At 33.5% G+C, this 15,887-nt stretch overlaps 1 protein-coding gene across 1 annotated transcript; it reads left to right on the top strand.

Moving 5' to 3' along the window:
- Positions 1–14,814, top strand: LOC133186860 (uncharacterized). The gene is made up of 3 exons (XM_061322226.1): positions 1–255; positions 13,334–13,483; positions 13,919–14,814. Exons 1-3 carry the CDS (start codon positions 30–32, stop codon positions 14,200–14,202), a joined length of 660 nt encoding a protein of 219 aa, XP_061178210.1. The 5' UTR covers positions 1–29; the 3' UTR covers positions 14,203–14,814.
- Positions 14,815–15,887: the final 1,073 nt, after the last annotated feature.

Below are 15,887 nucleotides of genomic sequence, written 5' to 3'. Positions count from 1 at the left end.
AAGGTAGTTGCCGATTGCTTGTAGCAAAAATGTCTGTCGCAGAGACTTTTTCCTCGTCGACCATCTTTCTGAAGATCTGCATGGTGCTGGTCCCTCTGCAGACTTTACTGTATATCATTGGGTTCTCCAGTAATTACTGGGTTACTCAGAAGCAGCAATTTCTAAATAACGAAATAAAATCAAACGCAGGATTATGGGAGATGTCATATTGTTTGTTGAAATTCTGTCAGACTGGAGAAATGAATTCAGTGCCAGGTAAGAAAATGTAATTACAATTTATAAAATGATGCACAAATACTGGCGTATGGACAAGTGACCTTGGGACGTCAATTATATATACAAAAAGATGTTCATAATGTTACAATGTGAAAAAAAAAGTTTGTCAGGTTGTATGAATTAAACTGAATAGAGTACGAACGTATTTGAAAAGTAACAATTATTTTGAATTGTCTTAGAACATAAGGTATTGATTGTGTCTCAACTCTCGGTAAACATGCAGGCAAGTGATAAACATTTGTGTAAAGGGGATTTGAAAATTTACTTTTCTGTATCAGAGATTTTAAAATAATTTACATAATTATTTACTACTGCTAAAACTAACTACATTGAAATAAATTAATGCTAAAACACCCACAGGCATTTATATTGACAGAAATATTGGACTCAGCCTTGCGATTTTAGTTCCCAATGGATCCCCTATAAATTCCTGATCGAATATTTATCCTTTATTGTTGGAAATTTCTGTCCAAGAAAGACGTATTGATTAACACCCTGTGTCCTTGATAATGAAAATTTGACACCTGAGTATAAAAAAAAGTTCAAGCAAAGAAGATGCCACTCCTGAAAAAAGAAAAAAAGTACTGGAACAACAAATATTCTAAGTACATGTATATACGTACAAAATAAATACCTTAAAGACTAAAAAATCTTAATTTGCAAGTAGAATGTCCTAAATGATGAGCTCAATAACAGTTTTAAAAAAACGGATGTAAAAATTCTTCCAGGGAAAAGCCCCGTCTCTTTACGATTGATCATTTTTCAGTGGGAAACTATGGTAATCATTCGACCAGAGTTTATCTGATAAATATTCAGAAGTAAGGAAGAAGATTTTTGAAAATATCCGTTGCATTAATTTCAAAACTTGGAATAACCTGGGGCTTGAAGTATTATTACAGTGGAATGTAAATTTTGAATAAATAAATAAATACTTTACCATAAGCCACAGATCCGAGGCCCAAGGCCAGTAAAATTTGGGGGTGACCAGTAAGGTAAATCAAAAGAGGCCGAGAGGCCTGCAGTGAATTTTTTACATACCCCATTCCCAATGCTAAAAAGCAGGTATTTTCCCCAAGTTTTTGCTTTAAGGTAGTCCGATCCTTAAGTTCTGAAAATCAGCTTTTCAGTAATTGAAAAAGCTCACAAAAATGTCTGGAATTTCACAGAATAACGTGTATTTATCCATGGTATTTCTTCAAATTTCCTCAGTAAAGTTAATCATATTATATAGGAAAAATTATCAAATCTCAAATATATTTTCAGTAAATGTGAATTAAACCACCAGCTATGGATTTTCTTATTGAAAACTGATCAACAAATATATTTTTGGATTCAAAATTATAGGTATCAGGGCATTTGGAAAAAATTGCATGTTTTGCACACTTATACAGTATTTAAGTTCTTCTGTTTACTTCAATTGTTAAAAAATACATAGTGTAAAAATTTTGTGTTATCATTGCAAGACATCCCAGATCGCTTCTAATTTCATATCATTTTTATAAGACTTGGGATCTAAGGCTAGATTAGAGGAAATTTGATTTCTCTGAAAATAAATTATTTTTGTACTTTTGTGGGATACAATGTCAACTTTTTATAATATCATTTCTAAGACTTCAACGAACATTTGAAGACTTTTTAAACTAAATAATAGATTTAAGAGTTATCGTTCCTATCTGAGGATCGGATACCCGGTATCCTTAATAATCCCAACAAATGAAAAAAGCAGATGTTTTTATTTGTAAATTTCCTTCATCTAGTCCATTTGGCAGTACTGCATGATTTAGTATGTTACATCTTCTTCATATTTGGACGTTTTACTGACTATAGACGATAAGGGCCTACTAACAACTACATACTGTAAATTGTTTGACAAACGAGATGACCAGCTTTTCCATCGTCAACTTTCAGAATTTGTGCAATAAAATTCTGCTGTCACCTGCATATGGTGTTTATTTGATGCTCAAGAACATACACTGAGTTCTATCAATTTTTAAACTTCTGATAAACAAGTTACAGGGATTTCAATAACTTTGTTTAAATAAGCGTTTAGTAAATTCTATGGTCGTTATAATGACTATAATAGCATATACAATCTATCATTGGATCGTATTTTGACTTACATATTTCATACCAAATGTTGGGTCTTTGTTTTATACCATATTTGACTACGGAATATTCCGTCTACCTGATCAATACCTAGGACTCACGACGGATGTGACCTGTCGACAGTGGATGCTTACTCCTCCTAGACACCTGATCCCACCTCTAGAATTTCTGGGGGTCGTTGTTTAATGCCCTGTTGACAGATTTTATTGTTTGTAGGTTTTTATTTTTTTTTAAAGATCGATCACTGTTCATTATCACCACCTTTTTCATCATCATAATGCCTTAAAACGATCGTCTTCGTTCTGAATCCAAATTTCCTTCATTTTTCTGTTATATTCAAAATATGTGTAGAGTTACCATAAGTAAGTCAGTAAGCAAGAAAGTAAATTTTATCTAAAGTCGGCATTTTGTACATAAATACAGTAACAAATATCGTGGGCTCTGTAAAGTTCTTAAACCGATCACGGATAAAAGATCACAGGAAACAAATATATTACAAATGTCCAGCATGATAAACACACATACACATATATAACACAAACATAGTAAATAAAAAAAAACATATAAAAAGTCCAATGATTAATAAAGAAAAGGAAAATTTGCAACAAAAAGTTTTTGCTTTGAAAAAAGAAAAAAAAAATATTTGAAAAAAAGATTAAGCACTACTTTCAACCAAAGAAGTCTTATTAAAAAGCACTTATTGTAGTAATAATGGAAGTTTAAGAAAAGCCTTGCATGTGATTGCGCCAGTCCCTACTTACATTGAAAGATCTGTGTTGTTACAGAATTGTTATTGAAATTGTATTGTAATTGTTATTGGGTGAGGGCAACATAAATAAAACAAAAATATATTAATTAAAAGAAACCAAAATCCTGGAGAGCTTACACTTCTGCTAAAATAGAATGTTACTCAAGAAGTTTCAGCCCCCAGGATCCCTATTAATTATTTGAAATTAAAAATTAAAAAATTAAAATTAAAAAAATACATATTAAGTTTAAAAGAAATGAAAATGAATGTAAAAACTAAAAAAGACCATTTTTAGCAAAATCAAAACAATTGCGGTTTCTCGCTTTCGGTATAGTAGTGCAATTATTTATGGCATATTGTAACTGCCTTGTCTGTGTGTCCTGAATAAATGAGGACACCAACGCAAAATTATACAAATCAACCATTTTAGGTCATCTGAGTCACTCGCTTCATTATTCTTGTCTGTTATTATGAGTCGTGTAATGTCTGTAGGCATTTGAACATGAACTGATAATACTGTAGACGAGGAACGTTGATGAAGATGACGCAACCCTGTGCTGCTGCGCATGATGTCACGGGTGGTCTGCCAGATTTTTGCTCATTAATTGTTGTACCATGCTGGTGGTGTTTGTTTTCTGGCGAGAAATGGTGCTTTGAGCAACATTAAAACCTCTTGCGAGTACTGTACACTTGCTTTCAGTTGCTCAATAGTGTTTTGCATCATTTCTTAAACAACGTTTTCATTCATAGATTAAAAAATTGAAAGTCGAGAACTCCTGCTTCTGATAGTTTCAATATGTATACCTGAATCATGTGAATCAGAGGCCAGCGAAAGTAGTGTTACATGTACAAAGACCGAATTCTGGCACCATACAAAGACAGGTTTTATTCTACGTACGTTCTTTGGGATGACTGTCAAGTTAACATTAGCGTTAAAGGTTACAAATTACATGTATAAACGAATGAATCGTATTCGGCTAAAATAAATTGTATGAAAAAACTATACTTTATTATTTCGAAATTCCTAACACTAATAAGAACACTTTATTAAAGGTTGATAACCTCAGCTTTTGAATTTTTCTTATGCAAGACACTTCATAAATGTACCTTGTAGAATTTGGAAGAATAATACAACTCATATTGGCGGAACTGTCATGGCTTTTTATTACAAATTACATTCACAGTTAACATGCCACTCGCATGTTCATGCCCTATGCGCCGATCTTACCACTTGTAAGCTTTTGGCAGCATAGCATTCACAAATATTAAACAAACCATATCAGAGCTGGGGGACCTGGAGACAACAGTATCCCTCAGCAAATGGTTACTTGTCAAAATTGCGCTAACACAAAACAGTCAGGATTATCACATTCACAGCGAAGTCCACAGTATTCTTCATCAGTATATAAGCCAAGACGATTTCTGAAATTGAAAGAAAGCACACAGCAGAAAAGGAACCAAAAACATTTATTTAATAAATTTAAAAACTCAAACCAACCATAATATTTAAGGGAGGGAAGGGAGGGGATTTCGTCTGCTCTGAACAAGATGGGGAGTTGAAAAGACCTAGCGCATGCTCATTAATGCTGATGTATTATTAACCATAGAATCGTCATGATAGGACCATATAATTCCGGAAAACGGGTTGCTCTTTGTAAGCAATACGTAATTTCAAAATAGAAAGCAATAAGCGTCATTCTCAATAACTGTATTTATCTTTTAGGGATAAATCTGATTATTTCGAAATTCCTAACACTAATAAGAACACTTTATTAAAGGTTGATAACCTCAGCTTTTGAATTTTTCTTATGCAAGACACTTCATAAATGTACCTTGTAGAATTTGGAAGAATAATACAACTCATATTGGCGGAACTGTCATGGCTTTTTATTACAAATTACATTCACAGTTAACATGCCACTCGCATGTTCATGCCCTATGCGCCGATCTTACCACTTGTAAGCTTTTGGCAGCATAGCATTCACAAATATTAAACAAACCATATCAGAGCTGGGGGACCTGGAGACAACAGTATCCCTCAGCAAATGGTTACTTGTCAAAATTGCGCCAATTGGATTTCAAGCATAATGAAATCCAACCGCCATCAAAGCGGCTGAATTTTGACCACAGGTAAAATATACCATTCACAAATTACACACAAATTATTTCATAACATCTTCATAAAGCCACAACAGTTCCAATTCCAAAATTATGCACTGTTCACTTTGATGGATAAACAAAACCATTACCAGAGCAAAATTGCCTAAGAGCAGCCTGCATTGTTGACAAAAAGACATAATTACCTAAGGGAGATAAGTGAACTCCATCATTAAGAAAGAGTTTACTTTGAACAATACTGATGTCAGGGTACTTAATTGAAGCACCACCTGACTTTAAAACAAAGCTAGCAATAGAACTTTTAATCCTAGATCTTGATTTCTCTGCAGCAACATTTGAAATTGAATGACGCCAATATACCCTGGGCAAAATATGTGACCAGACAATGCATGTCAAAGGCATAACCAAACTCAACTTGTTGATAACAGTTTTCATAAATTTTTGTTGTCTTCGTAATGGGTTATTAAGTTTGGCAATGTCATTACCACCTACATGGATAACAAGAAACCTCGGATGTGGCTTTGTAGAGGACAGGTCAGAAATGACCTCAGAGAATTTGGCAAAACTCAACCCTGGTATTCCCTTCCATAACACTTTTACCCCTGGTAAAGAAAGGTCTGTGCCAAATTCCGGAGAACTCAAAGAAAATTGTTCTGCTCTTTTAATAAGGGATGATCCCACAATCCAGATTGAATCTACAAGATTTATGAACAATACATAAGCAATGATTACAATCTACATAATTATGCACTTGAAAACAGCAATCAAATGAATCCAACTCCAATTATAATTTTGATATCAGGTTAACAACAATATGACAATGATGTAACCATCATAATAGCATTATTTGCATCTAAAATGTAATCAACTCAGGTCTGAGATAATGCTTATATGCATCTGACACCCATCTTCCCTTTCTTTGAATTTCTTGTTCAGATATGCCCGACAAATACATGTGAGTAGCAGCTCCTATTCTAAAAGAGTGCGTTTTGAAAGTTTTTGTTTCAATACCTAAAAATCTCAATGCTTTGTGTAATACACTTGAAAACTGGTATGCCGATAATGGTGTACCATTGATATGACAAAATAGAGGGCCATCCACCAGAGATCTGAATTGCAAGAAAGTTTCTAACAAATTAAAACACACTGTTGACTCTACTGATTTGCTGATAGTAATGACTAAACCTTTTCCACTCTGATCTGTTTTAGAAAAACGCAACTTTAATTTGATATTTTCATTACTTAACTGTAAATCTGAAAGGTGAAGTACATTTCTTCGACTCTTATTTAATGCTACTGCCATTTCACTTATTCTAAGAAGACCAAAAAATGCAGTTGCAAATGTAGACCCAAATAAGAAGTGCTCATATTTTGAATGTGTAACCATAGGTAAAACATCCAAAATTTTTAGTAAAAGCTGATATGTTACAGGACTTCTGATGTCCTTTGTAGGCTTAGATCTTCTTAAACCTGTTAACATTTTTTGCACAATGAAAGATTTGACTGGATTGTCCAATCCGTGCACTTGCAAACTGTGACTCAGGGCTGATAAATATACATTAGCTGTAGAATGAGAAAGATTTTTTGATGCTAGAAAAGCCTCAAAATTGATTACATGATCTACTGGAGGTGGCCAAGATAGAGGCAAATTAAATTGTAATCTGAAGTCATTAAATACAACCATGGCTTTGTCATATGCAATTTTTGTGTTGTTGGAGAGGCTAGCTTCTATTAAATGATTGACATGCCCTTCAAAAGGTTCCAAAATTGAATAGGTACTTGATAAGGATGGCAATCTGCCCATGGTGCTAACTGCCTGAATCTGTTCCACTGCAATCGAGAAATTGAATCTGCTATCTCATTTATACAACCTCTTACATGAACTGCTTTAAACTGAATATTAAACTTCAAAGAAAGCAATACTAATTCTCTCATCAAAATCATTACCCGTTTATTCTTAGATGTTTTCCGATTCAAGATTTCAACCAAAGCTATATTGTCAACATGCAAAATTAATTTCTTATTTTGTAATTTGTCTGACCACAAGTAAAATCCTAAAACTATAGGAACAAACTCTAAAAAAGTGATGTCTTTTCTTATATCAACATTCCACTCCTGTGGCCAACAGAGATAAGACCAGGAAGTACCAAAAACCACACCACAACCCACTGAACCTGAGCTATCTGAATAAAATTGTACATTTTTGTCAGATTCCCATTCCAATTCTGGAAATTTTGTTGTTCCATTAAATTCATCAAGAAATGTTAACCACATTTGGAGGTCACTATGTATTTCTTTGGAAAGTCGTACAAAGTGATGTGGCTTAGAAACACCAGACATTAAACCATATAAGCGGCATGTAAATGCTCTACCTGCTGGCAAGGCCTTTGTAATAAAAGCTAATGAGCCAGCTAAAGACTGAAGCTGCCTTAATGTAATCTTAGATTTCCCTTGAATTTCAAGTATTTCTTTTTGTAAAGATTCTACTTTATCCTTTGGAATGAAAATTGACTGATTAACTGAGTCTATACCTAAACCTAAGAACACTATATATGTTGTTGGACCTTCAGTTTTTTCCTCTGAAAGAGGAACACCTAATCTTTTACAGATATTTTGAAAAGAATCCATCATATATTTACAATTGTTTGTACCATGAGCTCCAGCAAATAAAAAATCATCTAAGTAATGAACAATATTTTTCAAGTTGGTGTTATACTCTACCACCCATTGTAAAAAACTGGAAAATTTTTCAAACAAAGCACACGATATGGCACAACCCATAGGTAAACATTTGTCTACATAATATTTATCAAGAAACTTAAAACCAAGCAGACTAAAATCTTCGGGTCTAATTGGTAACAACCTAAATGCATTTGAAATATCCATTTTCCCTAATTGTGCATTTGTCCCCAGTTTTTGTACCATGCTAACAGCTTGATCAAAAGATGAATAATTAACTGAACAAATTTCAGGATTAATGAATTCGTTAATACTCTTTCCATGTGGAGCAGATAAATTGGTGATTAACCTCCAACCACCCTGTTTTTTAGGTAAAACTCCTATTGGGTTGCAATGAAAATTTTGAAATGGGGGGGCATCAAATGGACCCATTATGCGACCTAGGTCAATTTCTTTGTTCAGTTTAGCTAACAATTCATCTTTATGCTCTAATGCTGAAACCATATTTTTACAAGATACTGGATCCCGCGGACCCTCATAGTTCAATGAGAAACCAAATGTAAACCCATGTAAAAGTTGATTTGCCTCAGTTTTTTCTGGATAATCTTGTAACAAAATGTTTAAAGTGGTAACATTGATTGGTGTAAAACCTAGATCCCAAAGGCATGGATCTTTATTGCCGAAATGGCCTTGAAAATCTTGATTGGGTCACATTGGGATTGATGTTTTGACGACCGACATTGTGAGTAGCCCCTTTTGATGTACTATGGCTGGTTTGATTACTGTAACAGTTGATGGAGGGATGGTTTTTGCCGCACTTAAGACAAGAGTGTGAAAATCTACAATCTTTTTTAAGACATGAACCCTTCAAGTTGAAATCATAACAACGCTTGTGCTGGTGCAAATTAGAAGTAGGCTTGCGTTCAGCGACTGCTGCCTGACCCATGTAAATCAACCATAATTCTGCATCAATGTTTTCCCAACTGATCATACTATTTTTTGAGCGCCTAAGTCTAAACTGAATGTCATAATCCCTCCACCCTAGTGTAGTAGACCGAGAAGCCCCTAGCCTTATTGAACTGATATACTTTATTATGCCCTGAATGTGCTGTGGAAACTTTTTTAAGTAGATGGCAGCATAAATCAAAAAGGAATCAGTCCATTCCGAAATGTTTGCAATTTTTCTATCCTTAGATTTATTTTTTATTTTAATTTCTCCATCTTCAAACACAAGCAGTTGCTGAATTTCAGCAGCTGGATCTAAATGCAATAACCTAGCAAGATCTATATACTCATTATTCCAAATTTTTTCCTGTGTTGTCAATGGTATATTAGCCATAATATATAGTATATTAGATTTCGTCTGCTCTGAACAAGATGGGGAGTTGAAAAGACCTAGCGCATGCTCATTAATGCTGATGTATTATTAACCATAGAATCGTCATGATAGGACCATATAATTCCGGAAAACGGGTTGCTCTTTGTAAGCAATACGTAATTTCAAAATAGAAAGCAATAAGCGTCATTCTCAATAACTGTATTTATCTTTTAGGGATAAATCTGATTATTCAGCGTGTAATTCCTACTATTTTTTATTTGGAATAATTTAATTAGTTTTCTATGAACTTGACCAAAAATGGAACTGAGTTATGGAATTATGGTGATTGAAGACAAAAGTAGAATTGGGAGGTCCTTGTTTTATAGAGTCTTAGGGTTGGAACCCACACCTGTAATACGAGTAACCATTAATTAAAAAAACTTTAATTGCAGCACTGAACGTCTTGATAATTCCTCTTACATGTATAATGAGCAATGGACTCGTTATCGAAATTGTGTTTCTTAATACGATTTAGGTCCCCCAGGTGTGAATAAGTTGATGAATAAATATTAATATTACATGTATTTTAAAAATGCATTGTATAAAATGCTTCTTAACTTGTAAAAACCTAATAGACAAACTATTTGCAAATTCTAAGGTCGATACAATGACCTTGTCAGCAAATACAATCTATCATATAGTCGAATGCTGACTGACGCTTTTCATGTATTAATTGTCAGGCCTGTTTTTTTTTTTTTCAATCGTAATTTTAAGGAAAACTTTTTGTTGTATGATATTTGTTGAAGCATTGATGTTTATTTAAAAATAAAAAAGATCCTCTCTTTAATATAATGCAGGCTTTCTAAAGGGGGAGTTTCGATAAGACAGTTTTTCGACCCCTCACGAAATTTTATGAAATTTTGATATTTTGTAGAAAAACTCCTTATCTTCCTAAAAATATGAAAATAATTTATGTTACGCATTTTCCGGTCACTTGATAATTGAATATTTAAGTATACCCCCTTTCGTATATTTTTGGAGTAGACATTTTGATAGGGGAAAGTGGATTTTTTTAACCGTCAGAATCGGAAATGAAATAGGATAGATATGAATAAAGACATAAATTAACCAATTTCAGCAATTTTTTTTACGGAAAATGGTATTTATCTTATGCGAACGTTTTATTAAAGTGCGATATTTTTCTGGTGTGTTAAATGTTACTTTTCTTTAAAAGAGGATGAATTGAACTTATTAAACGTGAACATATATAGAAAGTTTAACATCATAATTAATCAACAGTTTATACATAAACATTATAATCAATGTTTATCATTTTCCCATACGAAAAATGCAAATGAAAAGATATGTAGACATGAGATAGGTAAACGTAAAAACGTCATATACAGGTATATATGCAATATATTTTCATCAATGAGGTTATACAACTACATGTTTTATAAAAATATACCTTAATATCATAAAATTGAAACTAAATAAAATGTTTTGAAATAAAAATGACTAAAAAATAAATGCAACTTTATATACATACATAAATAAAAAAAATTATTTAAAAGCATCATATTGCTACGTAAGCCAGTACATTGTAGATGCAAGGTAAGAAAAATATTTTATCTGCCGGCCGCCACATAATTATTCGGCGGCCGCTAGAAAAATATATCTGGCGGCTGCCAAATAGTTTTCCTGTGGTCACCACATAAATAACTGGCGGCGACCAGAAACTTATCTGGCGGCCGCCACATAAATAACTAGAAGCCGAAAAATAAGTTTCTTGCGGTGTAGACATGTAATCTAATAAAACATAAATTTAAAGTTATGAGGTGAAGACCATATGAAGTGAATTTTTGTATAAAGTGTAGATTAGATCTTTGCTAATAAGGCATGGAACTCCCAGATTTGACTACAAACAGAAGTTGTAGATGTCCTTAAAGGCAGAGATTATAAGCACCGCCTTCAAAAATACCTAATCTGTGTACCTCTGTCAGTCAAGTGCATTAACGTACATGTACATCATTGGGTGCTACAACTTGATTGGCAAAAACACTACAACTTTATCTGGAGGCCGCCAGATATTTCAATGGCAGGCGCTAGAAACTTATCTGGTAGCCGCCAGATAAAATATTTTTTTTTAACTTAGCACCTACCGGCTTCAGTATATTGCAATGAATTTGATAATATGAATAATATTAATTACACTCAAAAATATTTTATCATGATACATAATATGTGAATAGCCAAATGATGGAAAAATCTATAATACATTGAGTGTTTCCTTTTCATTATGAAACTTAGAAGTATATTTGCCCACATAGATCTGCATTATGTTTTTAGCATAACTGAGAGAATCCCAGCCAGGACTAAGTTCATCTCACTTCCCAACTCTCCACAGATGCTTAAGTTGCTTCACCAACTCTAGTCACTTCTCATTTAGAGAGTTTTAGAATTCATTATATATGATTTGCTAGACCAGAGTGCAGTTCGAAATATATGTGTAAACGCCAAAGATGTGTGTTTAATCCTTAATCAGGCAAACATAATATGCGCCTAGACATCCAGACTTAAAACAATCCACGTTCCCTATGTCAACCACACGGAAATATATGGGCGCTTCTCTAGCATGTTGGAGCGTGGATTTCTATACAAGAAAGTCAAAAATATTTATATTTTGACTTTTTGTAACTATGCATGATAAAAAACGTTAAGGAATGGACTTGCTCTAAAACATTTTTTGTTCAGTCAGTCGGAAAATGTAAGAAAGATCCAGCATCTGAACCATGCCTGGTAGTGTGCAATCCTATATGCAACATCAGTGTAAGTTTGGTCACGATAAGGCTTATAGTTACATAAGAATGAGACCCGCTTCAAAATCTTTAATCTGCTCACTCATTAAGGAAATGTGGGTCATATCCAGCATCTGAAGCATTCTAGTAGTGTGCATCCGTGGATGTATTATGAATCAAGTCTGGTCAACAAGTGCTTACAGCTGCTCTGCTCCAAAAACTTAAACCTTCTCTTAAAACATTTACCTGGACATTCTTTGGCTAAAAATCCAGCATCTGAAACCTGACTGATGGCAAGTAAACATGCTAGATCAGGTGACTTTTATTAATATAGGGCATAGGTATACTTGAAAAAAAAAATCTGCTTCAAAAACTTTTTTCCTGGAACACCAGTGCCTACGGTATTACAAAAGCTCCCCCAGCTTCGAGGAGGTGAGCTAAAATGTGACGTTAACGTTATACGTTGGCGACAAAAAAGTATCGAAATGAAGATAGGATACGATAATGTTTTCTACTGTTAATATGATCGATAGTCTTCTTTGATTTAAAACAATATGCTACTTTTGGCTTAGTATTTTAACACAGAGTCAGATCAAGAAACCAGGAGCTTCTAATTTTAGATATGCAAATTTTATGCAATTTTCAATTTTTAGATATGAAGTGCACACGCGACACTCATCATATTTCAAGAAATTAGTGTGCACTGTATATTTAATTACTGAACAAATTTAGGTGAGTGTCCCTCATGCACTTCATATTCTAAACATTGATTTCTAAATGCCACCCTCTTATATTTTCCCATAAGCCTAATGTTAACGGATTTGAGGGTACATCTAAGTATGTATCAGCTACGGTGTGAATTCATCTCATATTAACTTTTGAAATATAAATAACAAAAGTTAACATATTTATCTTGAATTCTAAACTAGTTTTGAAAAAATAAATTGAAATTTATTTTTATGAAAAAAAGTGGGCCGCTAAGCGGTCTTATCGAAACTCCCCCTTTATAAGTCTGGCATCATTAGCAGTGCATATGAATGCATGTATGAATATTTTTGTATAAACAATATATTTATGTTTTTATTTACTAGTATTTCTGTCTTCAACTTTATTCAACATGTGCATATCGGAATATGTCAACTTTTTTGTATCATTGCATAAAGAGATATGAAATTACAATTAATGTAAGCAAAGGTAATCTACGTTTATATAATTATATATAATAGTAGTATACATGTACAATCGGGTAACATTGTCATCCACTCTATGCAATAATCTCTCTATTAACAGACTGGCTCCACGTGACAAGGTTCTTTGCAGCGATTGGTGTGATTGGGTTTCTGTTGATCACCGTAGGGGTGTTCGTCTGTCTGCTTGTGACGCCATTGTCTCAGAGGCGAATACTTCACATTTTGACAACTGTAATTGCTGCAGGAACTGGTATGAATTATAGATATTAGTAATTTCAATTAAGATTTTAAAAAATAAATAAATAAATTGCTAAATTCCATAAACCATGCACCAACTGAAATCTACTTTGCAAACTAAGTATTAAGAAAAATACACAGTGTGCATGTGCCTCTTTATGTTCACTCCGTTCAAAATGTACACGGAATAGACGACTATCAACATAAAATTAGGGAGCACAGTTTTATTTAAAAACAAATCTTGTAATTTTTTATCAAGTTGATCGAGGTATCATAAAAAAAATTGGACGGAAAACTTTATCAATGCGCTATGACACCACAGAAGTACATGCAGTTCTTAATTTTTGTATAGTCTGAATTTCTTTAAACATTATACTTAAATAATTTAAAGTATTAGAATTTTAATCCTTTGTCAATTTCTCGCTCTAACATAAACATTATTTTTCAGGTGTGGCAGTGTTGGTGGCCATAGCATTATATGGTTCTCATTACAATAACCCTAGAAGCTTTTCTTCTCAAAATATGAATCTTGGTTCCTCCACAAGAAATACGGACCTCGGTCTTTCTCGTAGGGGATCTGCTGCAACCAATTGGGCTGGAAAATTACTTGATTCCGGCAAGGAAACCATGGACCCTGGGTGGGCCTATGGCCTCTGTGTGGCTGCCCTAATCCTTGACGTCATTACAACCATCTTACTCATAATAAACTCAGTAAAAAAACCAAAGATCTAGACATAATCGGAATCGGTACTGTACTGTACTGTTTATCAGTACCCATAAACACAAATAACGATAACTTCGACCAATGACCAGGACAACCTTGTCAGTCTATAAATAGCTAAAAACAATCGGTCTGTTAATAGACCCCACGTCTTTTGTCTGACTTGTAGATAATATAGACATGTAATGCAGCCTCTCTAAATTGCATGTATCTTTTTTAAGACCCTGTGCAAAGATATTGTGTACTTGTAACCAGTTCCTAGCCCTTTGACTTCTTTGTATCTCTTGTTGCTTGCATTGTTATGATTTTGGCTTTACTCCACTTGCTAATTGCTAGTTTTCTGTTTGTCTTGAAAAATTTCAACTTATTACTCCGAACCTGCACTGTCTCATTAATGTTGTATTTCGAATCATTTTGTTTTCAAAAGATGTACATTCTTAATCTCGTTAAAATATCATTAAAATTTATATCTTGAAACGTTAAAAGTATTGCTTCTAAATGTTATATCTTGTATTTTTTTTAAAGAATGCAAATTTCAAAACGCAAGATTTTGAAAAGTATATCTAATATGTTAATATTCAAAACATGTTATAAATCTTTTAATAAAAGAGGAATAATCTAGTTATCCAAGTTATAGTTTTTTTTTCGTTGTTTTTTTAATGTACTTCGATCGAAGGTCATAATTTTGCAACGTAACCTTATTGCCTAGTTACCTTGACTATCAGGACGTCAACACCTTTATGTCGGGCATGGGATTCAGCATACAAATGTCACAGATTCTATTCGACAGGATTGTCTTTATCTTTACCCCCTCCCATCATCATTATTTTTTTTATTCATTTTTAAAATTTAAATTCTAATCTCTAACCACTTCATTTACAGTTTCTGTTTGAAAATTACATAATTTTCAGAATTGTCAATATTTCGCCAGTTCTATGGTCGACACAATCACCTTGTTAGCAAATACAATCTATCATTAAGTCAAATGCTGACTGACGTTTTTCATACTAATTGTTTGGCCATTATTTACACTAAATTTTCTGTCTCCCCGATCGTGACAAGGAGCACACGACAGGTGTGACCGGTCAACGGGGGACGCATACTCCTCCATGGAACCTGATCCCACCTCTGCTGTTTTAAGAGGTCTGTCTTTGCTCTGCTCCAAATTTGTATTGTTGCAATGGACTTTTGAGTTTGATTACTGTTCGTTACCTCCATATTTCATTATACTGAAGATATGAACACAATATTGAAAAGATTTCTAATGTTGCTGCATCAATATATGCATTGTAAAGAATTATCATAATGTATCATAATTTCAATTGATAAATGCATAATTAATATGGAAAAAATTGGAACATTGCTGAGGAGTGTTGAAACCACAGCATGTAAGTGCATAAATCTAACACCAAATAATATATAACGATAAAAAAGATATAAAAAATAAATTCCTTTTTGGCCGAGCTATTTTACAATCTCTCTTTTATTCACTATTTTTTTTATTGGATGGATTGATATATATATATACCGTGTCTCATCACGTGGCCTGTCAGGGAACCATCATAAAAAGATGCGATGAATCGCCTACCTCGGAGAATTTACGAAAGAACACAAAAAAGATAGTTGCCAGTTTATTGTAGCAAAAATGTTTGTCGCAGAGACTTTTTCTTCGTCGACAATCTTTCTGAAGATCTGC

This window comes from Saccostrea echinata, unplaced genomic scaffold, assembly GCF_033153115.1.
Source record: "Saccostrea echinata isolate AGI-Se365-2 ecotype Australia unplaced genomic scaffold, CSIRO_AGI_Sech_v1 ptg000014l, whole genome shotgun sequence".
NCBI lineage: Eukaryota > Metazoa > Mollusca > Bivalvia > Ostreida > Ostreidae > Saccostrea > Saccostrea echinata.
The sequence above is the reverse complement of the archived record's forward strand: the minus strand, read 5'-3'. Positions and strand labels throughout refer to the sequence as shown.